Source organism: Excalfactoria chinensis, chromosome 10 (genome assembly GCF_039878825.1).
Source record: "Excalfactoria chinensis isolate bCotChi1 chromosome 10, bCotChi1.hap2, whole genome shotgun sequence".
In the NCBI taxonomy this organism is placed as follows: domain Eukaryota; kingdom Metazoa; phylum Chordata; class Aves; order Galliformes; family Phasianidae; genus Excalfactoria; species Excalfactoria chinensis.
In genome coordinates, this window is record NC_092834.1 from 478311 (window position 1) to 503928 (window position 25618).

General features: G+C 59.1%; 2 protein-coding genes across 4 annotated transcripts in view; one reads left to right on the plus strand and one right to left on the minus strand.

The window, feature by feature from the left end:
* The first annotated feature begins 166 nt into the window (after positions 1-166).
* Positions 167-5830, plus strand: WDR76 (WD repeat domain 76). The gene is made up of 13 exons (XM_072345541.1): positions 167-559; positions 702-950; positions 1054-1146; positions 1551-1606; positions 2005-2125; positions 2487-2576; positions 2670-2713; positions 2788-2941; positions 3262-3414; positions 3729-3943; positions 4181-4333; positions 4844-4897; positions 5433-5830. The coding sequence occupies exons 1-13, from the start codon at positions 494-496 to the stop codon at positions 5686-5688; spliced, it is 1704 nt and encodes a 567-aa protein (XP_072201642.1). The 5' UTR covers positions 167-493; the 3' UTR covers positions 5689-5830.
* A 499-nt stretch (positions 5831-6329) lies between these two features.
* Positions 6330-25618, minus strand: part of FRMD5 (FERM domain containing 5) — a 39446-nt gene continuing 20157 nt past the window's right edge. For 2 of the 3 annotated variants that reach the window (XM_072345813.1, XM_072345815.1), the window contains exons 2-14: positions 15745-15849; positions 15399-15441; positions 15119-15197; positions 14464-14561; positions 14037-14160; positions 13863-13950; positions 12447-12535; positions 12273-12336; positions 12064-12155; positions 11368-11442; positions 10845-10913; positions 10656-10762; positions 6330-8364 (exon numbers count right to left, since the gene is read on the minus strand). In XM_072345813.1, coding sequence (XP_072201914.1) covers positions 7790-8364; positions 10656-10762; positions 10845-10913; positions 11368-11442; positions 12064-12155; positions 12273-12336; positions 12447-12535; positions 13863-13950; positions 14037-14160; positions 14464-14561; positions 15119-15197; positions 15399-15441; positions 15745-15849 — 1608 coding nt within the window. In that variant the 3' untranslated portion in view covers positions 6330-7789. The remainder of the gene's footprint in view (positions 8365-10655; positions 10763-10844; positions 10914-11367; positions 11443-12063; positions 12156-12272; positions 12337-12446; positions 12536-13862; positions 13951-14036; positions 14161-14463; positions 14562-15118; positions 15198-15398; positions 15442-15744; positions 15850-25618) is intronic. The other variant, XM_072345814.1, reaches the window with a different exon arrangement.

Genomic DNA, 25618 nt, shown 5'->3' on the forward strand with positions numbered 1-25618 from the left:
CCTCAGGAATGCAGGGCTTGCTCCACGTGCAGGAGGAGCCGGCGGGCACAGCCGCTCTGCTCGCAGCTGGGGGGAGCGGTCCCATCAGCTGCCGCCGAGCAACGAGCCCGGAAGCGCTCCGATGGACTTTGCATAACAAGGCGCGTTTCAGCATTAACCTCTTCCTGCCCTTCTCCGCCCTGGAGCAGGATGGGCGACCGGATGGGAAACGAGGGGCTGCGGGCGAGCTGAGAGCTCCGCGTCGTGCCGGGAGGGACAGGATGTAGAGCGGGGAGCTACAGATGGGCGCAGCTGTGAGCGCAGCTCCGGTCTCGGAACGCGGCTCGGCTCCGCCGGAACGATCCGGCCCGGCAGCCCAGGGCCGCCCGCTCCTCGTCCCGCTCCTCGTCCCGCTCCGTCCCCGCTCCCCGCCCCGCGGAAGGCGCCGTGTTTGGGGCGGAGCCGCTGCGGGACGCGGGAAGTGTCCGCTCCGCCCCGCCAGCAGCGCGGGCAGATGGCGGCGGAGAGCAGCACGGAGGAGCGCGGGGAGCTGTCGCCGCGCTCGCAACAGCAGATGCAGGTCGGGGCCGGGAGGTGCGGGCGGCTCGGGGCGGCTCGGTTCGGTTGGACTGGGCTCGGGGCGGCTCGGTTCGGCTGGGCTCGGCCCGGCTCCCCGCTCGGCTCCCCGCTCACCGCCGCGTCTCTCCCCGTTCCCCCCTTAGGAGCGCACCCCGCCGCCCCCCGCCGCTCCCCCCCCGGCCCCGCAGGCGGCCCCGCGCCGCTCCCCGCAGCTCCGCGTGCTGCTGACGCCGCTCCCCGCGCCGGGCCGGCGGCTGCCCCAGAAGCGGCTGCTGGGCGCCTACGATGAGGCGGCGGGGGGGGACGGGAAGCGGCGGCGCGCGGAGCGCTCCAGCCCGGAGCACGAGGACGGCGGGTCGGACGGCGACAGCGACGGGATGGAGGCGGGTCAGGTGGGTGCGGGACCCCGGCACGGGAGCGAAGGGATCCCCCTCTTCCCCCCCCCACCCCCCTCCGTTTCCCGCGGCGCGGACTACCGGGCCGTTCTCGCTGCAGGATGGGAGCCCGCCGCTGTCGGCGTACGAGAGGAAGCGGCTGAAAAACATCTCCGAGAACGCCAAATTCTTCGCTGCTTTGAAGCTGCACGAGGTCGGTGCGGCTCCCGGCCGTGCTGCCAGACGGAGCGGCCCGGTGTGCGCGTTGCCGGGATGGGGGGAGCGGCGCGGCCGGGACGGAACGCACAGCTGGGGGCGGCTGGGAGCCCCGCCGGGTCCGGGGAGCCGCTGTGGGTCTTCAGAACGGGTCGGGGGAGGCGGCGATGCGCTGCGAGCTCTGAGCTCCTGAGCCCCGCGTTCAGCCCGTGCCGTTGGGCTGCCCGTTGCTTTGCAAGGAAGCAGCTCCTGGACTCCCGGGCAGCGTTCGGGCTGGCTCCGGTGCGGCAGCAAGTCTAATTTTTGTTATTTGTTGTGAATAATCGTCGCTAATTGCAGCCTTTGGTGGCTGTTTTCGTTGAGCTCGGGGGTGTTTTTAACCTCTGCCTTTCTGTTCTGAAGTCAGCTGCAAGACTCCACGAGATCCTGGCCAAAGGACCGTCTCACGTGGCCAAGAGGTAAAGCTGAGCGGAGCAGGGAAACGCGCTGCGATAGATGCAAAGTAATGGGAGCTGTGATAAAAGGAGGGAGAAGATGATGAGCAGATCAGTGAGAGGGAGGATGAATTATAAATGAGGAGGGATGGGAGGAAAGCGGCGTCAGGATGTAATACAAGGAAACAAGTGTCATAAATCCGTGTGTGCTGCCACTGCTCTGCTGTGCACCACTGTCACCAAAGGAAGAAGCGATGGCAGAGCGGGGCGGTGCGGTTGGGCCCAGGTATCCGTGCTATAGGTATCATCTGCTGTGGGTATCTGTGCTGTAGGTACCCGTGCTGCAGGGCCGTGCTGCAGAGTTCTAATCAGGAATTGTGCTTACGGAGGAGTTCTGTTCCTTTACAGAGCTGTCGTTGCAGGGCGAAGCCCAGGAAGGCCGAGGGCGGCACAGTGCAGCGCAGGTCCATGCGGCTCCAGAGGATGCAGCCCCCAGAGGTCCCGCAGGTGGAGGCACCGGCAGAGGAGGAGCAGGAGGAACATGTGAGATGGGGATGGGGCTGGGGGGGCTGCAGGGGGACAGCTGTGTGCTGCTGAGGGCAGCCGACCACACTCGGTACTGCCGTGCTTCCTGGAAAGCTCTCAAAGCTGTGCATAGGGCTGTGCTGCTGGCAGAAGGGGAGCGTGCACCCCAAGCAGTGCAGTGCAGTGCCTGCATCCCCTGGGAGGTGGTTGGTGTTTGTTGGGAGGTGGTTGATGCTCAGCGGGCCATTAAATGAGGCAGTGCACCCTGGGGTGCTGCTGAGGGTCCCCAGGTGCTGCAGTCTGTGTTACTAAGTAGTGTTCAGATGCAAGCAGTTGTGCTCAGCTTTGTGCCCGTGGTCAGTGTGAGCCCGTGTTGCAGGTCCCTGCCGGGCCGCTGCCCATGGCCACGGGTGGGCAGGAGGAGAAGAGTGAAACAGCTCTGCTGGGCACCTGGCTGCAGCTGAGCGAGGTACGGCCGGCTGCCTTTGGTGGCACCTCTGGGTAATGCTGCTCATGTCTTACAATGGTCTCGTTCTGCTCTGTGTGTCTTTTCAATCCTCAGATGAAGAATAACAACACTGAAAAGCGCACGTGTGACATGGCGAGGTATGGGGAGGTGGCACAGACCCTGGTGTGGGCTCTGCTCCTCCCTGGGGTGGCTGACGTGGTGGTGTGTGCAGGTACCAGGCTGCCCTGAGCAGCATGCTGCTGCGTGAGGACAGCATCAGGAAGGTAGTGAGCAGCCGTGTGCGCTCCGTGGCCATCCACCCCACAGAGAGCGCCGTGCTGGTGGCAGCTGGTGACAAATCTGGGCACGTCGGGCTCTGGGACGTTGTAAGTGTGCTCCTCTGCCTGGCAGTGCCGTGCTGCTGCATTGTGAACCAGTCCTGCTGGGAGCTGTGCTGCTGTGAGAGGGATGCTCAGCACTTTGGGTTCTGGGTTTGTGCTGGGCTGACCAGCTTCAGCTGTGTGCCACCCCAGCTGGAGAGGTGTTTGAAATGCTCCACATAATGCATGTTGTTGGAGACCGCCGACCTCTGCAGCCCCTCCTGTAGCACCCTGTGGTCCCACGGAGCAGCCTGGCACAGCTGGGGCAGTGAGTGGGAAGCACTGCAATGGCTCTAAGCATCCATTTATTGGCTTTTGTTGTTCAGAGCCGCACGGCTGAGGAAGGAGCTCACGTCTTCACCCCACACAACTTCTCCGTCAACTGCATGCACTTCTCGCCCTCCCACCCCGCACAGCTGCTGTCCCTGAGCCACGACTCCCTGCGCTGCGGCGATGTCAGCAGGGCAGTGTTCGATGAGGTGGGTGCTGCGCGGTGCTGCTCCCATTGCAGCCCAGCTGTTACGTGTTGGTTGTTAACAGGGGAGGTCCCATTTCCATCTGCATGGAGCAGCTCTGAGAGCAGGGTGCGGGGCTGGCTGAGGTGGGGGTGGTTAATTGCCTGCTGTGGGGACAGGTCATGCAATGGAGAGCTGAGGCTGGAGCTCTCTGATCAGGTCACTGTCTGTAGAGTTTTCTGTATATGAAAAATGCCTGCGGTGTTTGGTGCTGTGGGCGTGTGTTTGTTGTGCCGGGCTCTATGGCTGTACTTTGCTTTGCCCCTTCTGGCACTCAGATATACAGAACTGAGGACAGCCTCTCCTCCTTCGATTTCCTGGAAGATGGTGCCTGCACGGCCATCGTGGGGCTGTGGGATGGCACAGTGGCTGTGGTGGACAGACGGACCCCGGGGACGTCACCAGAGCTGTCTGCAGACATCGGCTTCAAAATGACGAGGACGGTGGACGTGCACCCCGTGGACAAGCAGTACTTCCTTGCTGCTGGCTCTGTGTACGTAGCTCAGAACGCGCCGCTGTTGTGTGCGTGGGATGTTCCGTGGGCATTGCTCTGATGCCTGCTGTAAGGGGCACTGCGCAGAGCAGGAGCTGCTCTGGGGGTGGTTCTCGGTGTTGCTGGCTGATCCCGGCTTCCTTGGCTCTTAGAAGACCCATTTTTAGCCCTCAGCAGCATTTGAAATGATAGAATCTCGTTTTACAATCCCTTACCTGCTCACCTGCTGCGTTGCAGCGATGTCCGTGTCTACGACGTCCGATGGCTGCGGCGCAGCGGGAACCAGGCTGTGAGCACCCTGCACGGGCACACCAAGAGCGTGGCCTCCGCCTACTTCTCACCCAGCAGCGGGCGCCGCGTGGTCACCGTGTGCGCAGACGACAAGCTGAGGTGAGACCATGGGGGGGGCTGAGGCTGTTGGGGGGGCTAAGGCCATGGGGGGGGCTGAGCCTGCAGTGCTCTGGGTCATTCATTCCCATCTTTGTTGCCCACCACTGAGAGCGTCCTCTGCCTCCATGGCTGTGGGGGGAAGCAGAGGCCAGCAGAGCTGTGTTTGCCCTGTGCCAGTGTGCCCACCCTGGGGCTGCTGGCAATGCGCCTTCACCAGGCCTTCCCTTCCTTGTCCCAGACACGTTCTTGTGCCACAATGGAACAGAGGAGCTATGGGATAGGGGAAGCTGCCATTTGTGCTCTGCTGTCCTCACAGCAGCTTTCTGGAAGGGCTGCCCTCAGTTTGTGCTGAGAGCAAATCCCCGTTGCAGAGCGTGGTTGGGATCTCGCTGCTCACAGCTGAGTGCTGCATTCTGTGTGCCCGTGGTCCTGCACCGAGTGCTCCACCAGGTGGGGCTGCCTGTTCTACCGCACGCAGCGTCCATCAGCACTCACTGTTTTGTCCTACAGGGTCTATGACACCAGCTCTTTGTCGGCCACCTCTGCCCTCCTCTGCACGGTCAGGTACAGTGGGGTGGGCTCTGCTGGGTTGGTGCTGTGTGCTGGGGCTGCATGGGGTGCTCGCAGCCAGGAGGCAGCAGCTGCTGACTGCTGCAGTGTGCTCTGCTTGAGTTCTCTCTCTTTCTCTGCGTTTCTAACATACGAGGGATTGCTGAGCAGTGAAGGGTGTGTTTCCAAGGGGTGCTGCTGCCTGCAGAGCTCTGCCAGCCACCAGGCTTGGCCCCTTGGTGTGTGGGCACCACATCAGGGATGGGTGCGACTGAGGCTGCTTTGAGGCATGGAGGCACAGGATCGTGCAGGTTGGAAAAGGCCTCTAAGACCATCAAGTCCAACCGTGACCCATCGATAACCATTCATTTCCACGTGTCCTCTGGCTTTTCTTGTGCTCCATTTCATTTCTTTATCCCTTTGCAGCCCTGTGCCCAGCAATTGGGTCTGGCATTGTGTAGGGGCAGCAGGATGGGTTTTGGCAAACACGTGGTGTAGATGTTGGTTCCTTCCTTCTGCAGTTCTACATCTGCTCCTCTCTGCTCTGCAGGCACAACAACAACACGGGCCGCTGGCTGACGCGCTTCCGCGCAGTGTGGGACCCCAAGCAGGAGCAGTGCTTTGTGGTGGGCAGCATGGCACGGCCCAGGCAGATCGAGGTGTTCCAGGACACGGGGCTGCTGCTGCACGCCTTCTGCAGCCCCGAGCTCCTGGGCTCGGTGTGCTCCATCAATGCATTCCACCCCACCAGGAACATCCTCGTGGGTGGCAACTCCAGCGGCCGCCTGCACGTCTTCATGGAGTAGGGGAGGTTGTGGGGGGGGGGCTGTCCTGCATGGAGCTGAGGGTGAGAGAACTGCAGCCGCGCTCTCTTGGGCACAAAGCTGATCTTTTAAGTGCTTTATGTGTGTTTATGGTTAGGCGTTCCTTTCAATAAAAAGATGTTAATCTAAAGGTGGTTTGTATCGAAATAGCAAAAAAGAAGACAGCATGATGTGGTCCGATGGCCATTCCCTAAGGGTAAGTTTACCTAGATAAAGGTTACTGTGGGAGGATGTGGGGCACTCCTGCGGCTCTGTGGTGGTTCCCCCATTTCTCCTGCAGCACCCACAGCTCGGGTGGGGGATCCTCACAGCCACAGGGTCGGATCTCCCCACATCCCTGCTGGGGGTGGCTGCAGCTGGGGCAGGAGAACAGGTGGGGTGTGTGGAGGCAGAGCGGGAGGACCTGATGAGGGGAGGGCTGGGGCACAGCTGGGGCATGTGGCACATCTGGAGGACATGGGCACAGCTGGGGGCACAACTGGAGGCATCACGGGGCACATCAGGGCACACGGGGCACATCAGGCTGTCACCTTGCTGCTGGCTCCATGGCCTCATGCTCAGCTTTGAGGTGTGTGAGAGCAAAACAAATCTCAGACCAAGGCGGGCTGGGGTGGGGGTTTTTTTTGTGTGTTTTTTTTTTTCCCCCATGATATTTAAATATTTATTTCAGTTTAAAAATACTTTCCATGGCACCGATGATTTTCTGCTCACTAAGATACCGAATATGTAGAAAAAGGTACATTTGGAAGGAACGTGTGGCTGACAGCATTTTGGCACATGAAAGGTCAGTTCCGAGGTTTTTTCTTATGAAAACTAAGAAATTCACATTTTCAGGTATCTCACCCACTACTGCGCGGAGATGCGGAGCGTTACGGCTCCGCTGTTGTTCGATATGAGAACCTATGGATGGAAACGACATCCGAATACAAGGACGGAGAACTAAGAGGTGCTGAACACCGGAGCACAGCCACGGACACGGCCCGTTCTGCTGGGGTCTGTGGGAAAATGCCGGGTGAGAACGGCGGGGTTCCACGGGGCCGACGTTCCGGCTGTCCTAAAGGAAGCAGATGGAGGAGGCCGAGGTCGGCGGTGCTGCGGGCACCGGGCGGGGGCTACCACGCACTGCATAGACACACTGACTACGGGCTGAGGTAGGAACACTACACTACGAGTGAACTCGGCTACGTTGCATAAACGGGGTCATGGGGGCAGCGCGGCCGCGGCGACCCTGCGGGGACGGCGGCCGCGTGGTGGCACAGCGCAGCCGGCCCACGGCGTGGCTCTGCGCGTGGCTGCCGTGCTCACCGCGTGGCCGAGCTGCATAGCTGTCGTGTGGCACCGCGTGGCCGCGCACCGTGGTTCGCCTCGTCTCGGCTGAGCGGCGGCCCCGGCGCCATGAGATCTCTCCCTGAGATGAAGTAGAGCTGCTCGGCCGCTCGCCCCGCGTCCAGCGGCAGCCCCAGCGCTCCCGGACCGGCGTTATTGCTCCTGGGGAAGGGCCGTCCCCGCTGACCGGCTCCCACGCGTGCCACGAGCTATCGGCGTGTTTTTGCTTAGGGATGGATGGAGAGCGATGGCTGTCCGGCGGCTGCCCGGCGTTCCCTCCTGTCCTGCAGCGCCGTCCTTTTGCCTTCGGCAGAGTCCTACCATCACCGCTCCTCTCCGCCTCCCACACCGGGAGCGCGGCAACGGGTTCCAAAGCAGCCGGTGCCCGCCGAGCCCCGGGCGGAAAGTTCAAAACAAAAGAAGAAGGACTTGGGATCGATAACAAAAATAGCTTCTCGTTGTTAAAATAGACCTCCAAACTGTCGTCTTTTGTACAAAAGGAGCCGAGCGCGGGGCCGTGGCGCTGCCGGGGTCCCCAAAGGGCAGCACGGGGCGGGGGGGTTCCTGCGGCACGGTGAGACGGGGAGCATCCTGCGCAGCGCAGCCCCCGGGAGGATGCTGGCGCAAGGATGAGCGTTAATAGCAAAAGAATTTCCTCTCTTTATTCGGTTCTCCCCCAGCACCCCGCGGGGACGGGGACCCCCGCAGCGCTTCCGCTCTTCTCCCGCGGAACGAACGGCGCTGGGGCCGCGGGGCCTCAGGTGTCAGTGAGCAGAGCCACCACGGCGCGGAGCTTGCAGGCAAACCAGCGCCTGAGGGGACAAAAGTATTGGTAATGGAACTGCTCGAACTCGGGGGTCTGGCGGATATCGCGGAAAAAGGCAGTGTCAAGGTCGGACTCGGTAAGGACGATGAGGAGGAGGAGCAAGACAAAGAGGAGTCCCACTGTCACGAGGAGCAAACGGAGGACACTTAAAACAAACTTATTCACCTGTTCCGCCCTCGGCCCGCTGCCGGCACCCGAGCACAGTGCGCGCAGCTCGCGCGGCTCCTCGGGCTCCGTGCCGGGCGTGCCGGCCTCCGACTCCTTCTCCTCCTCGATGCTGCACGGGGCTCCGTTCAGCTGCCGGGACAGCAGCAGCAGCTCCAGGCTGTGCTCGGCCACCGGCGTGGGCAGCACGCTGTCAGCGGGGCTGTAGCTCTCGTCGGCGATGATGGCCACGCGTTCGCTGCTCTCGGCGCGGCCGCCGCGGCCGTGGGGCACGAAGGCGTCGCCGTGGGAGGCGGAGCGCACCGGCGTGGAGTGGGCGCTGTCACGGAGCGACTCCAGGCCTGGGGGATGGGGAGGGTCAGCGTGTGGGGCACGGAGCAGGCCCGGCCCCAAACCGCCCGCGCTGGCCTCGTGGTTTGTTCTGCTTCTGCAGCGTAGGCTGCTCTGTGCTGTTCTGTTCCGTTCCACTCTCATTCCATGCCATGCTATTCCATTCTATTTCACTGCACATCATTCCATTCAATCCCATTCTGTTTCATGCTATCCCATCCCATTTCATACCATCCCATTCTACCCCATTCTGTTTCATTCCATGCCATTCCATTCCATCCTATCCCACTCTCTTGCATGCCATGCCATGCCATTCCATTCTGTCCCATTCTTTTTCATTCCATTCAGCTCTGTTCCATTCCATCCAACTTCATTCTATTCTGTCCCACTCCATCCTTCTGCATGCCATTATTTTCCATTCCATCCCATAACAGTTGGGTAGGAGGAGCCCTCACAGCCCCCTGCATGCACAGCTGTGTGCAGCACAGGGCTGGGGCCGCTTGGCACCTGTAGCCGTGTGATCCAGCACTGCTTTCCAGCAGCAGCAGAAATGGCTACAAGTACGGCTGTGTGCCCAACCCTGCTCGGGTTACAGCTGAGCCAGAGCTGCCCTTTATGGGCTGAACTCTGCAGGCAGGGCAAGGGGGGCCCTTCTCCCCACTAACAGGAAAAAACAACAAGTCCCCACCTCCCCCCAAAACCCCTGTACAAGTGCAGAAGGGGTTGGGCAGCAGCAGCTAGCTGGAGCTCAGGGACATTTCCTGGGGGGGGGCACAGGGCCCCAACACTGTACTATAGGTGCTGCCCCAGTGCATTCCCATGCTCTGCCACCTCCTGCTTGCAACGCTGCTGGATGCCTGTGGGGCCATGGGCACAGCAGGGCCATAGCATACAGCATAGCATAGGACATAGCAAGGGGCTTAGCGGGGAGCTTAGCATGAGGCTGCAGGCATAGTGGGGGGCATAGCCTGGGGCTTAGCACGGAGCTGTGGGCATAGCACAGGGCATAGTGTGGGGCTTAGCAGCGCAGCGCGGGCACAGACAGCCACATTCACACCCCGACAGCTGCTTCACACGGCTTCAGGGCACTGACAGCCATCCCCCCTATCCCCAATGGGGAGGGCAGTGACAGCCGGCCCCAGGCCAACCCGTGCTGCCACCCCCACCTCCATGAGCTGAGAAATGTAGGGGACACGGGGCCCAGCCCCAAATGGAGGGGTCAATGGTAATGACATCCCTCTGGGGGGCACCCAGCGCACCCATCTGCACCCCAACCCCACATCCCTCACCCCCTGGGGCTGCTGTCACAGGGCCCCCCCCCCCTCGGCCTCACCTGCTGTGTGCCCACCCGGAGCGTGGGGGCTGGCGCTGGGGCCGGGGGCAGCGGGCAGCAGGGGCAGAGCCCCCAGGGCACGTGCCAGCAGCCGCGGCCCCAACGCCAGCACCCGCACCCGCACCGCGCGGCAGCAGTGGTTGATGAAGCGCAGCTGCACGCTGACCCGGGTGGTGATCTTCACCAGGCACTTCCCCATGGCGTGGGGACGGCAGCACAAGGACAGAGACCCACCAGCAGTGGCACACTGGTGGCCCCACAGGACTATTTTGGGCTCCTGCGGTGTCACAGCTACCAGTGAGGTGACAGTGACACGAAACAGCCATGGGCACCGTGCCGGGCACAGTGATGGATGGTGTGGGGCTGCGTGCCACCCTATCCTGCAACGGCATCTGGGGGAGCAGGGGGGGGAACAGGGCCCCAGCTGTTAGCAGGCCCCAAAGCACAGCCCCCAACCAGCCTTGAGCTCCAATGGGCACAGGGGCTCCTCAGGAGGTCCCCTTACCTGCCCTGGTGTGAGCACTGTGGGGTCCCAGGCTGCACTGCAGGGCAGCCCGACAGCACAAGGTTCCAGTAGCACCTCAGTGACCCCAAATGCATGGAAACAAAGGGACGCTCAATGTCAGCACACGTGTAGCTGTGCTGAGCGCCCAAAGCAGCTCAAACCTGCGGCTGTGGGTGGGATTCATGGGAGGCCACAGAGCAGGGGATGCAGGAGGCTCTGCACTGCAGTGACATGACCTGCTCTGACATGTACGCTCATTCCTAGCGGGGCATCATCACAGCAGTATTAAAATTCAGGTCCTGTTCACGTCAGCCCCAGAACCCCATTGCCCTGAGCTGCAACTGCCACACAGCTTCAGCTCTTTGCTACCCACTCCCTGAGCAGAGGCAGCAGCAGCTGCTTTCTGTATGCCCGTGCACACAGATGAGTGTGCCTGGATGACTGTGCCCGCCCCGTGTGCGTACCTTCCATGATGGAGATGTGCACAGCCCTCCTGCGGGTGCGCGGCACGCTGCTCAGCCGGGGGCCGTGGGTGATGGAGGGGCAGCTCCTGCTCGGCACCAGCCCAGCCCTGGAGGGAGAGCAGCAGTGAGGGGCTGCCTGCTGGGGCTGCACGGTGCCCCCCGTGGTGCCAGGCTGTGTGGTGCCCTCACCTGTGGATCTCTGGCGGCTCCCGCTTGATCTTGGCACTGGATTCCATCACCTCTTTTGCAACGCGGCCGCTGCAGGAGGAAAGAAGAGCAGCGTGAGCACAGGGATGGCAGCCCTCAGTGCTGGGGTCCCATCGCTGCACTGCCCACAGGGGTGGCACCTCCCCATGGCTGGGGACGCCTTGCACCCTGCAGAGATGCACAGTGCCTTCTCCAGGAGCAGAATTTAGGAATGCAATGATTGTTTTATCCCTTGGCCTCAAAAAAAAACAAACCAAGCCATGAAAAGCCTGTGGAGTTCCCCCCATCCCTGTGATCACAGAATCTCTGGAGCAGGAGAGAGGAATGGCAGCTGAGCAATGGGGAATGGCAGCTGAGCAATGGGGAATGGCAGCTGAGCAATGGGGAATGGCAGCTGAGCAATGGGGAATGGCAGCTGAGCAATGGGGAATGCATGGTGGTGCCATTGCTGTGGCTGTCCTGCACCAGAACAGCTGGCAGTGGCTGTTATCTGCCCCTTATTTACCTGTATCGGAAGCGGCTCCCCTTGAAGAACAGGTTGCTGCTGGACACTGTCCGGACCTGGCTCGACTTCTCCAACCTGCAGGGCAGTGAGCTGTGAGTGCCACACACACGGGAACAAGGAAACTCCCAGCACAGTGAACAGGGCTGGGTAACGTGTGTGAGCTCTGCCAGCTCCCCACCCTGCAGCAGAGCCCCACAGCCAGCAGCCCTCACCCCACACACCGGGCAGACCCGGCGCTGACATTATTAATCATAAAAAGATTTGTAAAGCAATATTGCAATTCCATTTCATGTTCATATAATGAGGAGTGAAACCTGCTGATTGCAGCCGCTGATTGCGGAATTCCCAAAGAGGAACATTACACACTTTATCTCACATCTCGCTGATTAGAATAAAACTCATTAGGAAGCACAAATGCAGGCACTGCCAAGGAAGGCACTGAGCACCCAGCGCAGCCCCACGCTGAATGCTGGCACTGCCTGCTGCCCCTCCACCCCATAACCCCACCCAGGTGCTGCCCATCGTTAAGTCTCTCTCTCTGCCCAATTAATTCTAATTGCATAATTGGAGGCCTGCTGGGCTGGGGGCAGCCCTAGAGCTGTGGGCAGGGGGGCAGAGCGCTGCACTGCCCCACACTGTGGTGAGCCCAGGAGTGACCCATGGGGAGCACAGAGCAGAGCACATCTCTGCACTCACTTGTAGAAGGCCTGGTTCTCTATGCCACACTTCCAGAGGTGCTTGCAGGCTTCTGGTGTTGGGGCAAAGTAGGTGAGGATGATTTTCTTCTCCTGCAGCAGAAAGAAGTGTGTCGGCCACCGCAGTGGAGCCTGGAGCTGTGGGATGGTGGCAGCATGGAAAGCACGGCCACAGCTGGGCAGGGCAGCCCCAAATGGAAACACACTCACCTCCTTCTGACTCACGTACAGGTAGAAGGTCTTCCCCTCGAACTTCATTTTGGTCACCTCATTCCTGCAGGGACAGGGGCAGGGATGTGCCATTAGAGGCTGCCCGGCCCCACTGGCGCTTATCCCCTCCCCATCGCACTCCTGCAGGGCACAGGGTCAGTGTGGGCCACTCACCACTTGATGAAGTGCACTCTCTTGTTTCCCTGCAGGACGACAAACCCAAAGGGTGTGAAGGCCAGGAATGCTGCATTGCCCGACACGTCCTGCAAGAGAACAGCAGCTCCTCAGCAAAGCAGCACCCAGGGTGGGCCCAGGGCAATGGGCTGCAGCCATGATCCTGCACTGCAGCACTCTGTGCACGCACCAGCCCCACAGCCCTGCAGCCCCATGCGCTGCCCCAGCACGAAGCACAGCGTGCGATATCGCTCTCATCGATCCCATCAATTCACAAGTGAGCAACAAGCAGTGAAGATGGTTCCGTGCCTGGCCAACCCTTTTGCTAATAATTAAACTGCATGATGGCAAAATCCTGTTCAGTGTTTGAGCGGCCAGGCAGCACCGCGGCCATTTACAACCCATAATTAGTGTCACGGGCAGAGCCGGGCAGTGCAGTCACTTAATCACAACAACCAGGCTCTGGGGAAGCACTCATTAACTGCGTCGGGGCTCATGCAGAGTGCAGAGCTGTGCTGGGCTGACAGCAGGGCGGCTGTGGGATGGGGAGCTGCAGCACATCCAGGCACACAGTGTGGGAGCAGCACGGGGTGTGAGATGCGTGGTGAGAAGAAGGAAGGGATCCTCGGGATGTGAGCAGAGAATAAGTCGGGTTCACACCACGTCTGGATCACAATTTACTTCAATCTACCAGGGGTAAACAGGTGAGACCAACGAGCCCAAATCCTGCCCCACACAAAGCAAAGCACAGAGCTGAGCCATGGGCATGAGGAGTGCTGTGGGCAGGAGTATCTGGTCCTGCCTCACCTGGGGAGCCCCCACCCCACTGCTGGGTATCACGGGGCACACACTGCCCAGAATAAGAGCTATCAGTGCTCAGCAGTGCAGGAGCCGCTCCCCCAGTGCCAGCTATCAGCAGCAGCAGCAGCGCTCACCCACGTACCTACCCAGTGCCAGCACCCAGCCCTGTGCTGCTGTGACCCTGCTCAGCCCAGCTCCGTGCTGGGTGGCTCTCCCCACATGTTGGCTGTCAGTGGGGATTTACACAGCCCAGCTCCTCCTGCTCTGCTCCCACATCCCTCTGCGTGCAGTGGGGCTCCGGGAGAGCACAGCGTGGGGTCAGAGTCAATCAAAGCTGCTTCCAGCAGAAAGCTCCATCATTGTGGGTGTGCAGGCAGGGAGGGGGCTGTCCCGGTTCTGAGTATGGTGGGGGGGGGCTGCGGTTGGAATGGGGGATCTCGGAAGTCTTTCCTACCTCAGTGCTTCTGTGGCACCCAGATGCTGCCGCACAGAGCGGCGCTCCCAGCCCCGCCGCGCAATGCCGGGTGATGCAGCCCCACGGACGGCAGTGGGAGCTCCTCTGCAGCACGTCAGCCCAGAGGGAGCAGTGCAGAGCTGGCTGCCAGGAGCGCTCACCTTGCAGGGGTGCGGGTCCACGCCGTAGGTCTCCAGGGTCTGCGCCTTCCTTAGGAAGTTCAGCTCCGAAGTGGCCGGCGTCTGCCCACTGCGGGAGGGAGAAGGGAGAGGTGGGCTGTGCGCAGGGCAGAGCACGGCGTGCATGCGCGTCCCAGCGCGGCACCGAGCCTTTACCTGAGCTCCGATTTGTGGATCTCCGCAATCTTCCGCTCCAGCTTCTCCGAGTGCTTGGGGAAGAACTGGAACTTGGAGCTGTAGCCCTCCGGGTGCTTCCCGGGGTCGTAATCACCAATCTCAGCTGGGGGCGGACACAGGTGGTGAGCAGCCCCGCTGAGGGCACCGGGCCGGCTCGCACGGGAGGGCTCAGCGCTCAGGCATTAACCACACCCCCAGCGGAGCCCCTCGCTGCCCACCCCACAGCCCCAGTGCCCCCAGGAGGTCGCAGGGGCTGCAGCCCGCACGGCACGATCCCATCCCATCCCTGCGGTACGGCCCTTTGCCGGGTGACATTTGTATTCGAGGTGCAGTGATCTGTTGTAAGTGAAATAATGTAATCGGGACTCGGAGCGAAAAGCAGATTTATCTTGTCAGGAAGCATTACCTTGAAGGATATAGGCGGCCAGCAGCGCGGCGTCCGAGGTCTTGCAGAGGAGGCGGCCGTGGTAGAGATCTCTTTTGATCTGCAGGAAGACTAAATACCTGCAGACAGCAGACAGCCCGTTGGCCAAGTGCAGCTCGCGTGGCCCGAGCAGGACCGTCCCAGCCACACGCGCGTGCAATGCACAGCCAGGTGTGAGGTGCTGCCAACACCAACCCACTGCTGGGGGCCACATCCCACCCCCAGCAGTGCTGAGGCTGAGCGAGGCTGCCCTTCTCACAGCACTGCCCCCGGGTGCCTTTGAGCCACGTGACCCAAGTTCTGGGTCCATTTCCTCAGTCATTTATGCACCCATTGTATCCCTGGATCATCTCGAATAGCTTGTTTTTTAGATAACAAAACATGGAAGGTAATGAAGCAGGCCATGAAGGGAACTATCTTGCCAGCAGACCCTGCTGTGCCCACCAGGACCGGAGTGCAGCTGGGGGAGAGGTGCTGGGTGGGACAGGGAGGTGGGTGCACAGCGTGCAGCTCTGCTCTGAGGGTGCAGGAGGAGGAGCGGCAGCACAGGCTCTGTGCGTGGTGGGCTGGGGGGCAACATGGCCCTTTCCACGGGTTGAGCACAAACCCAAACCTGGGGCCCACATCCCCCCCTCACCTGGTGATCTCCTCCTTCAGCGCTGCAGGGTCCGTGGGGTAGAACTTGACACGGAAGCACATGGTGAAGGGCGGCTGGGCTGCGGGAACAGCAGGACTGTCACCAACCTGGCACCAAACCATGGGAAAAACAACCCCACCCCCCACCCCATCCACACAGGGTGTCCTACACCAGCCCTCGTGCCCCCACGCGCTGCGGGGATGGGGTGCACACAGCTGTGCCAAGCACTGCCATGCAGGACACTGCTCAGTGTTTAGCTTGTACCAGGAGCGATGCTTACCCCTCATCTGCTTCACAACTGACTTCGTGAACTCCAGCCAATGCTGAAATGAGAAAGGAAGGGATTGGAATAACTCTGTAACAAACATTTTCCACCAGAAACACCAACAGAACACTGCTGGAACCAGAAGCCCACACAGGGGCAGTTCCCTGCCCAGCCCTGCCCGCAGTGTGGGCAGTGGGAGCAGCCCTGGGGGCACTGCACAGACTGGGGTGGGCACACAGTGCAGCAGGAGCAGCACAGAGCATCTCAGCGCCACAAACTGCATGCAGTGCAGCACCAGACTGCAGCCACACTGCTGTGTGGTCCACACAGGGCCTCAGTCACACCGCACTGAGCCGCTCACCCTCTGCTTGTCGGGGTCCACAAAGCGAATGCCAAAGTAGTCCTTCTCCAGCAGGTTCAGGTGGTGGCACAGCAGGTCGAACAGGTACTGCCCCTTGGCATCTCTCTGCAAGACAGGAATGGCATTGGCAGCGCAGTGGGGATGGGGGAGCTGAGATACTGGACCAAGGAACCAGGCAGGGAGATGAAGGCACTGAACCTGTCACGTCAGGCTGGGGATGCAGCAGAGCCACATGAGGACGCCCTATGCACCCCTGAGGCCATGCAGCCCCAGATGAGGGCTGGTCCATCAACAGTAGGATCAGCCCAGACAGAGCATAAAGCTGTGCAGTGTTGTGCACAACCCCCTCACACTTACATTGATGTAACTGCTCCAGCATCCTTCAGTCTGATTTATGATCACTCACTGTAACCTTAGCTCACAGAGCAGACCCCCAACGCCCACCCCACGCTGCGCCCCCACACCATGGTGCTGCTGACCAGGTGCTTTGGGTGTCCCAGGATCCCATCAGCCAAAGCCAGGAGCAGAGGCAGAGCTCTGCACTCAGCATCACGCTGCCCACAGCACTGTGACGGCTGCCTGGGAGCGGGGCCACAGAGTCTCAGAATCACTAAGGCTGGAAAAGGCCTCTCAGATCCCCATTGTGACCGCTCCCCATCCCACCATGCCCACCGCCACATCCCCCACTGCCACATCCCCACATTAGAGAAGATGCTGATCCCCAGAGCCTCAGCACGGCGCAGTGCTCAACCTGCAACCCATGTCCTGCATTTTGCTTTATGTGCTTGCACTCTGCATGGGGCAGGATGGAGCAGCAGAGCAGCAATGCCCGCAGCATCATGCCCTGAACACCTCCAGGTCTTTTGTTTGCAGGGTTCACTTCTTCCTTTCCATACCCATGCCCCAGATCGGCACTAGGGTGTGCAGCACTGACACATAGAGCCACACGGAGCGGCAGGCAGCAGCCCTCCATCCACCAACAGTGTGTGAATGCAAACGGCATTAGGGGGGGAAAAGCTCCTTCTTTGATCTCTCTAACTTGAATTAAACATATTCTAAATTAATCATTATGAGTCTGTCTTTCAGGAAATTATCTGAGCTGTCTTTGCAAATCAGAACTTGAAAGAGCTGTCTGTTGCGTAATAGCAGCTTAAGCATTCCGGTTTGATCTCTGTATGTTCTTACAAAGGAGGGTTTATGCTGGCCCAGCAGCATGACAGCAGCCAACTCAGTGCCACCAGTGCCCACACCTGAGAGTTTGTTGCTTCTGCCTTAAACTTCTGCTACAGCTAAAGACCTGACGTTGCTGCAGGGCTGCTGCAGGATGGTGACGCTGCCACCAGAGCCAGGAAGCTCCCTGTTCCCAAGCTGTGCTCTCAGTCCTTTTCTTCCTGATTCAGAGGAGTTCAGACAACAAACCAAGCAAACTCAGGCTGTGCAGGAGCAGAGCTGGCAGCAGTGTTCTGTGGCACATGGCCCATCAATGGGGCATCCCCGCAGGTACTTGTGCCGCCGTCACCCACAGCACAGCACAGCTGCACTCAGCAGCTCGTGCTGCAGGAACAGGTCTGGGGCAGTGCACATGAGGCCCCTGGGTGCCAACCCAGCCTGGTGCTCCCAGGGCAAGGATGTGCCCCTTGAGACTTGCTGAGAGCCAGCACTGCTCTGGGGAGAACCTTGGGGGGTAACGGGAACAGCAGAGCTCCAGAAAGACATGGACCAAAAAGCGGCAAGTGTGAAATCTCAGAAGTTTAAGAAGATTAAAGTAACCTTGTCTTCTTCATTTTTCTAAGCTCCTCAGCCAAAATTAGGGTCACACAGCTAAAATGAAATGAGTTAATAATAGCAGCTCATCTCCAATGAGCAGCGCTGGCTCATTCCCTCCTGCTGCCCAGCTGAGCACCAGCACTGGAGCCTGACTGCAGAATCACAGAGTCTCTGTGGCTGGAGAAGATCTCTGAGACCCCCCAGTCCAGCCCGACCCATTCCTCCATGCCCCCTTAAGTGTGTTGCACAGAGCCACATCCCCACAGCTCAGGGACAGCGACCCCCTGCCCTCTGCACAGCCTGTGCTGGTGCTTCACCTCCCTTCTGGAGAAGGAACTTTTCCTGGCACCCAACCTGAGCTCTCCCCTTCCTTCTGCCAGAGCCGTGCGCAGTGCCCTGCTCCGTGCATCACTGCATGCCACAGCTTTATTTCATGTCATTGCTCCTTCCAGCATCCCAAACAGGTTACACTTCCTCATGTTGTAAATTGCACAAAGCTCTATGGCACAGCAACCAGGAAACCGCTCACCCATGTGCTCTGGGGCAGAGACCAACACAGCACAGCTCAGTCAGTGAGCACAGCCCCGTGCCCAGCCAACACGGGCACACTTTGTGCACAGCTCCTTGCACAACCCTACAGCCCACGGCAGTGCCCGCTCCAGGGATTAAGCGCCAGATTTGGGGAGCAAATAGCACAGCCTTCCTGCAGCTCTGGAACCGTGCTGTGGGCTCAGCCAACCCTTCTGCTCCACAGCTTAGGGGGAGATTATTTTTTAAAAGGAAACTGTCAAGAAAAGTCTGTTCTAAAAAGTGAAGTCGGAGCTTAAGTCTCTTCAGCGGCAGCAGCTGAGCCGGGAGAGATCAAAGAGCCTCGGCTCCACTGCAGCACGAGGGGATTTTCGCTGAGCAATTTGATGGCAATTTGTGCTTTAAGTGCTTCATTTTCAACATTCTGCATTGTGCTGCGTGGGGCTGGGATTTACTGTCCCTCAGATGGAGTCAGCGTTCAGCCTGCAGACAGGGGGAGGGCTGCGGGCAGCTCAGCCTGCAGAGTAAGCTGGCACCTCATCAGAATTGCAGCACGGGGAGAAAGTGGGCAAGAAACCCCAGAAGCTGCAAGCATCCTTCCAGCAGGCGGCCATCAGCTCAGCAACTCCCACACAGCAGCCCCAGACCCCCAGTGAGGCAGGGGCTGCTGTCACTGCAGGGCAGCCCAGTTGTACTTGCAGAGTGTGCGCCTTGCTGTGAATCTGCTGTCTGCAATCCTTCCTCCCAGCTGACACGGGCAGTTCTGTCCCCAGGACTTACTGTGGGAGTTTGCTGCAATTGATAACACATGGGAGCAAGACAGTGCTATGGGAACAGGGCAATGCCATAGGGGCAAGCAGTGCTATAGGGCAGGGCAGTGCCATAGGGGCAAGCAGTGCTATAGGGCAGGGCAGTGCTATAGGCACAGAGCAGTGCTGTGGGGGAGGGCGGTGCCGTGCTGTGCTCAGTGCAGCTGCAGTGGCCCCCACTGTGCCCCCCCCACTCCCCCTCCACAGGACCATCTGCTGCTGTTTCTCACAGCAAAACATTCATCAGTGAGTCACAATTAGGGATGAGCATGACGAGGGCTTTTGCCAGAATGGGAAATTTAACACCATTCAAATATTTATCGTGGGTTACATGCAGGGGAATTTTTCCTCCCCTAAGCAGCCATGGAGGGTGCCGGGCTGCCCCACGGCCCTGCAGGAGGTGTTTGTTCTGCAGCCACCCAATGCCCAACTGAGCACAGATGTGGCCCAGCGCAGGGATGCTCAGCTCCAGGGCCCCCATGGCACAGCCAGGCTGTGCCCTCATCACAGCACCTGGATGTGGGGACACGAAACCAGACTGTGTTCTGTAAAGCCCAGCTTATTCTCCAGCCCCGGAGCAAAGCACACACAGGGATCCGGTGACAGACAGCCCTTCCCCTTGCACTGAGCCACCCGCTGCTGCTGTGCAGCTTTCATGAGTTAAATTCAGAACTTATAAGTCTGTAATTCAGAAGCACTGAAAACCTCTCTCCATAAAAGCAAATTGCCTTCCATGTTTTCATTCATGTGAGCTTGGAGCGGCTCCATGTTTGCTCTTGTTTAAGTTGGCACTCCTCTTCCATGGGTGCACGGAGCGCTGCTGGTGCAGCGGATGGCGGTGCGTGCGAGGAGCAGACTCACAGCAGCCAGATGATGATCAGGACTGCAAGGACTGCAAGGAAGCAAGTCCTGCTTTCAGCACGTGGGACAAACCCACGGACAACTGCATCACTGCAGCTCCCACCTCAAGGGAGCAGCAACTGAATCTCAGAGACCCCTTGCAGGTACCATGAGGTCTGAAGGCACAATGAGGTGTCAAGTGCTCCGTGCTAAGCATGGACTCCTGCTCCCGTGCAGAGTGGCTCCACCAAAGCACCCCTAATGCTGTGGCCGCAGGCTGCAGATTGCTGCAGAACCCCACTGCTGAGCAGTGCTCTTTGCAGCCAACAGCACCACACACATTGCTGCTGGAGGGCAGGAACAGCAAGACAAGAGAGCAACCAAAGCCAGGAGCTGTGCGTGCTGCTCAGCTCCAGGAAAGCACCTTTGGTTTTCCTGGCAACAGCCCTGAGGAGAAGCTCACTTTCCTTCCAGCAGCTGAACGCAGCAAAACGCTCACAGGAGGGAAGAAAGAAACGTGTAAACGGGTCATAAATATTTACAGGCCGTGAAAGCGAAGCGCGGTGGGAGCAGCGGCTGCAGCGCCGGCACAGCCCAGCGCCTCCTGCTGCCCTGGGCTGAGCGCGGCTCAGACACAGCTGGGCGCAGCGCTGCGACCCACACAGCCCCACTGCAGCTCACATCTCTTGGCCGCGGCATGGCAGGAATGCAGCTCACTGCGTGGTATGAAAGGAGCGTACCTGGGCTCCTTTGAGGGGTGCAGTTAGGGTCTGACGTGAGAACGGGCTCTGATTTACTGAGCCCCGGGAGATCTCTGCCCTCAGAGACACCGTGATGCTCCTGGGCACCAAGGAAGGTGGCATTTTTATAACCACGGTATCACTTCACTGCAGGACTGTTAATCCTCCCCAGAGGTGATTTCCCAGGGAAACGGAGGAGGGCAGTTTAAGACATAAACCATCCACACTAATCTAGGGCAGGCAGCGAAAACTTCCATAAATCCAACGCTGCTGTTGGCAGGAAGCACGATACGGACACCAGCAGCACGTGATGCAAATCTTTCTGATGACGGTGTTATTTTACCCCTAATGCTGTGAAATCAATTTCAGCTGATGTGCTGGGCATCGTGGAAGGAGAACGGTGTGTCAGCTCCCTCCGCCTGCCCTGGTCCTGCAGCCCTCTGCCCTCAGCACGATGCTAACCATGATTAGCACCACTGCAGCCAGACCCGACTCTCCTGCTCCTACTTAGTGCCCAAGCAGGCATTAAGTGCCAGCCCCTTCACCTGCCCAGAGCCAGGCACAGTGCTGCTGGCATACACCTGGTGCACCAAGCTCTGGGTGCCAAATGCATCACATGGCCCAAGCATTGGCCATGGAGGAGCCAAAGGGCCCCGCATTGGCCTTGCTTTGTCCCCATCCTGCACAGTCCCACACAGCTCAGGGTCAGTTTGGTGCACCACTGGCATCATGCTTGACAAAGCAGGAGAAGATTCTATGATTCCGTGGTTCCATGGTTGTATGGGTCTAAGAGCACGTGCAGTGCTGGCAGGGCACGGCGAGGGGACGGCACTGTGGGCAGGCAGTGCTTTCTTTAAAGGAAAGCTCAAAAAAGCTCTCAGTCCTTCCAGGCAACAGTCACATGCCAACGTCACATGTGACCTTTTCAGATTAACCTAAGAGGGCAAAAAGCATTTTCTTAGGAGCGTGATGTGGGGAATGGTGATGTGGGCCGACATCTCCCCGACAGCGCCTGCGGGACGCGGAGCAGCGCTGTGCGGCACAGCGCACATCGGGGGCTGCAGCCCTCGGGAGGGGGCACTGCCGAGGTCCCCGCCTGGTCGCTGCTTCTCACCGCGAACCCGCTGGGAGCCGGATCGTGCCGGGAGCGGAGCGCAGACACAGTGACACAGCCCCGCATCGGAGCAGACTCTGGGTTGGCATCTGCGGAAGGGATGTTCCATGGGACGCTGTCGGAGAATTGGAACGAAAACCACTTTTCCTGCATTTTCCAGCCTGGGGAGGGCAGCACGGCCCCAGGGCCGCCCCTCCTGCTGCAATGGGGCCGCGCACCAGAAGAGCAAACAGAACGCAGCAGAAGCGCCATCCCATCCCCCAGCGCATATAATCCGTGCTGCCAGCATCGCAGGCACTCTATTTCTTTCATCCCTATCTACAATAATCTAATTCCACACGTACCGCGGGCACCACGATGCCGAGCGCTGGGTGTGTGGGCTCAGACAGCAGTTGAGGAGGGGACGGAGCCGACTCGGCACAGCGGGACCGGTGCGCGCTACTGCGCTGCCTTCACGCAGTGCCCTTGTTTACTTTCCATATCAAAAAGCGACGGAATAAAGGATCCTCAGCTCCAATCGACAACAAAACGTTTGACAAAGCGTTGCGTTTAGAGATGAGAGACAGCAGCGGGGCGGGCTGACATTTAGAGGAGTGCTCGTGCTGCATTTGCACAAAAGAGGAGCAGCAGCGGCACAGCAGAGCGGCAGTGCTGGGCTGGGGGGAGGGAGGGCGAGCTTGGGCTGCTATCAGCCCTTGCCATGGCAGCGCAGCCAAGGGCACGGCTCGGGATGAGGGGAGGCAAAACATGGGATAAAGCCCAGCATGGAAAGGGAGGGCACGGCACGTTGCAGAGCTGCACCTCGAGCTGGAGCCGGCAGCAGCCACAGAGCTGCGGTGGGTGGGAAAGGGGCACGGAGGCAGCGGGCACGGCCACGTCCCAGGCATCTGCACACTGCCAGCAACAGGCAGAGGTGCACGGGGACCTGGCTGCCAACTGCTGCTGTGACATGTCTGCACGACCAGCAGTCACTGCAGTTCTGAAAGCTTAAAGGCTGCATTCTCCCATTTTATGGTGCATCCAGTGGTAATGCGGCCCTGCCTCGAAGCCACGGAGATGCAGTCAGTGTGCACACTCAGTACCACAGCCACAGCCAGCAGCGTGCACATGTGACCAGGCACAGCAGTGCCACTGAGACACGTGCCTCCATGGAGCCCCATGGCAGCACCGTGCCCAGATAGGAGCAGTGGAGTGCCACTGTCCCACCTCAGCTTGGTCCCACCCTGAGCAGCCCCACGTGCCATGCAGCACATCTCCCACAGCGCTCAGGGGAGCTGACCAAAGCCTCACACAGCGAGTGAGCACTGCACAGCTTAATAGAAGGAGACTTCCAATGAAGGGCCTGATTGAAGCTGACATGAGCTGAATGGCTCAGCACCAAGTGCTGCACTGCTCTGCTTGCAACAGCCCTGTGATAAATCCATAGCTCTGCTCATCAGGATACACCTCCCCGGGCTCTGTCTCAGCAGGAGCATTGCCATTGCACACAGCCCATGTGAGTTCCCTTGGAACGACCCCACACTGTCTGAGTCCCCTGAGACCTCAGGTGGGGAGCTGTGCCAACCCACAATAGGGAAACCACTGTAATCTCAGCCCCTTCAGCAGTGTGAGATGAAGGAGAGGGAGCTGTCGCTCTCTGGGTGGGTTCCTGAGGTTATGTTAAAGCACAGGCCCGGGAGTAGAAACAAAAATAGTGACAGGAATAAAACTCTGTGCCCACATCGTCAGATCCAATCACATCCAGGCTGAGGAGTGTCCCTGGGGTCTCAGCTCCTGCTCTGGGGGCCAAGTATTGCCCTTCACAGCACCCTGGGAACAGAGAGCCCTCCTCCTTTCAGCTGCAAACAGCTGCTCATGGGGAGAAATAAAGACCCTCCAATAAATCAGGCACACATTCGCTCCAGCAGCCTTCAACCTTGCAGAGTTGTGGGATGTTGCTATTTGGGAACTGGTTCTCTGCCCCCCGAAAACCCAACACACGGAGGTCACTCCAGTGCTGGCCCCACTCTGCAGCCCTGGAGCACACCAGGGGCTCATCTCTTTGGCAATGAATCGAGGCTGGGGCCTCACAGCACTCCTTGCAGTACCAGAGGGCTCCCTAAAGGTTCCACCTCCATGCACTCCTATGGAAACGTGCACTTGAAGTATTACTGGAATATAAATTAATCTGATTTGCTCCACAACAAACAACCACATGAATGAGGAGCGGCGCGGTGCATTTCAGAGCCCCTGCAATTATGAGCAAACCCGCAATTAGGTACTGCTGTTTGCATGCAAAGCGTGAGGTTCAAACCGTTAATTTGAATGGAGGTCTCAATGAAATGGGCTTTGAGAAGGTCTGTAACACAGTAAAACACCTGGATTCAGAGATTAGCTGCCTTCTCAAACACAGCAATGAAAGGAAGCGTGATGAAACCGTTCCTCACTGCAGGTGCTGCTGGGTCTGCCTCGGGCAGAGCGCCGAGCCCAGTGCGTGGAACGGGACATCAATCAGCTTCCCCTCCTCCTGCAGTGCTTTGCTGGCTGGTGGCAAGCAGACGGCGATGGGCAGCATGAAGCTCTGCACTGCCATGGGCTGAAGGGCTGGGAGCAGCACCAGCACCCCAGGCAGCCTGAGCAAGCCATGCAACCCAGCAATCTGAGCAGCCATGGCACCCTATGCAGCCCCCGCATCCCACACATCTGCCTGAGCCACAATGCTGCATAACGCTGGGCCTCAGAGGCAGCAGCCTGTGCTGGGGGCTGAAGGCATTCAGAGCCAAACAAAGGCTCCATCCCCAGGTGTAGGAGCATCCCAGGCTGCCACTGCCCTCCTGGTTGTGCAGAAGAATCTGGTCTCCAAAGGAGCTCGCTGCTCACTTCACATGCCTGCATCTCCTGGGCACAGCCCTGCTCCGGGCACCCCACACAGCCCCAATTACTCACATTAACGAGGCCCCGCAGCCCGCATCAGCCATATTTACCTCCTTAATTAAAGATGGCAGCAATAAACATAAAATACGGACAAAGAAGATTTTAATAAATGCAGCCTCCGGGAGCTGCTGTATCCCCGAGAGCCGGGCGGGAAGCACTGCCTATCACAGGTTGCACAGTCATGAAATTAAAACAATATATTGCCGCATAAAAGTGATATTAAGCATAATTATCCTGAGTCAGGCTGGGGTGGGCTGAGCGCACTGTGGGGCAGCAGCGCTCACTGCTGCTCCTGCACTGAGCCCATTCAGAGCAGAGCAGATGGGGCACAATGTGGGGCACCGTGCTGGGTCTGGCCTCACAGAGATGCACAGGGGGGCAGGTCTGGAGCACACTGCATCCCCTCCTGCACACTGCATCCCCTCCTGCACACTGCATCTACTCCTGCACACTGCATCCCCTCCTGCACACTGCGTCCCCTCCTGCACACTGCATCTACTCCTGCACACTGCGTCCCCTCCTGCACACTGCGTCGCCTCCTGCACACTGCATCCCCTCCTTTGCATGGCTTTTCCCCGGATGTTCCTCGTCCTGGTCACAGAATTCAAGGTGACCAAATCTGCAATAATTATCAATTAATTATTAGCTCGTTGCCCTGTGGAGCTGCAGGGCAAGGACCTGGCTTGCTGCTCTGTGCTGGATAATGGAGTTCAAACCTTTGTGTTCAGAAGGAGCTCTCAGCTGATTCAGGGTTAGGATTTACATCACGGTTTTGTGGGGACGGGAACTGTCTCTCCCTTCAGGTCTGTACTGCCAGAAACCCACTTCACAGAGCCATAGAATGGCTGAGGGACTGTGAGTGATACCTCCACAAAGGGAAGCTCTGAAAGCCCAAAGGAAAGCAGTGCTTCAACCCAAACCAACACAACGTCAGCATCCTTCCAGGTGAGCTCTGCCCACAGGGAAACAAAGGCAGCGCCGATCCCACTGCTGGGGGACCAATGCAACCGTGCTGCAGAGAGATGCACCCTGTTGGATCTTTTTTTTATGATGAGCTTAAAAAAGTGGTCAATAAAGGCAACAGCGTTGATTTAATATATGTATACTCCCATGAGACATCTAACCTGCTGTTGCATGGCATTTTGACTGAAAACTAGAAGGGT

Bases quoted from the DNA above. Each gene is read 5' to 3' on its own strand.
- WDR76 (XM_072345541.1), top strand. From the start codon at position 494: ATGGCGGCGGAGAGCAGCACGGAGGAGCGCGGGGAGCTGTCGCCGCGC. The intron at 1,147-1,550 runs GTCGGTGCGGCT...TCTGTTCTGAAG, and splicing joins CTGCTTTGAAGCTGCACGAG to TCAGCTGCAAGACTCCACGA. The intron at 2,714-2,787 runs GTATGGGGAGGT...TGGTGTGTGCAG, and splicing joins CGCACGTGTGACATGGCGAG to GTACCAGGCTGCCCTGAGCA.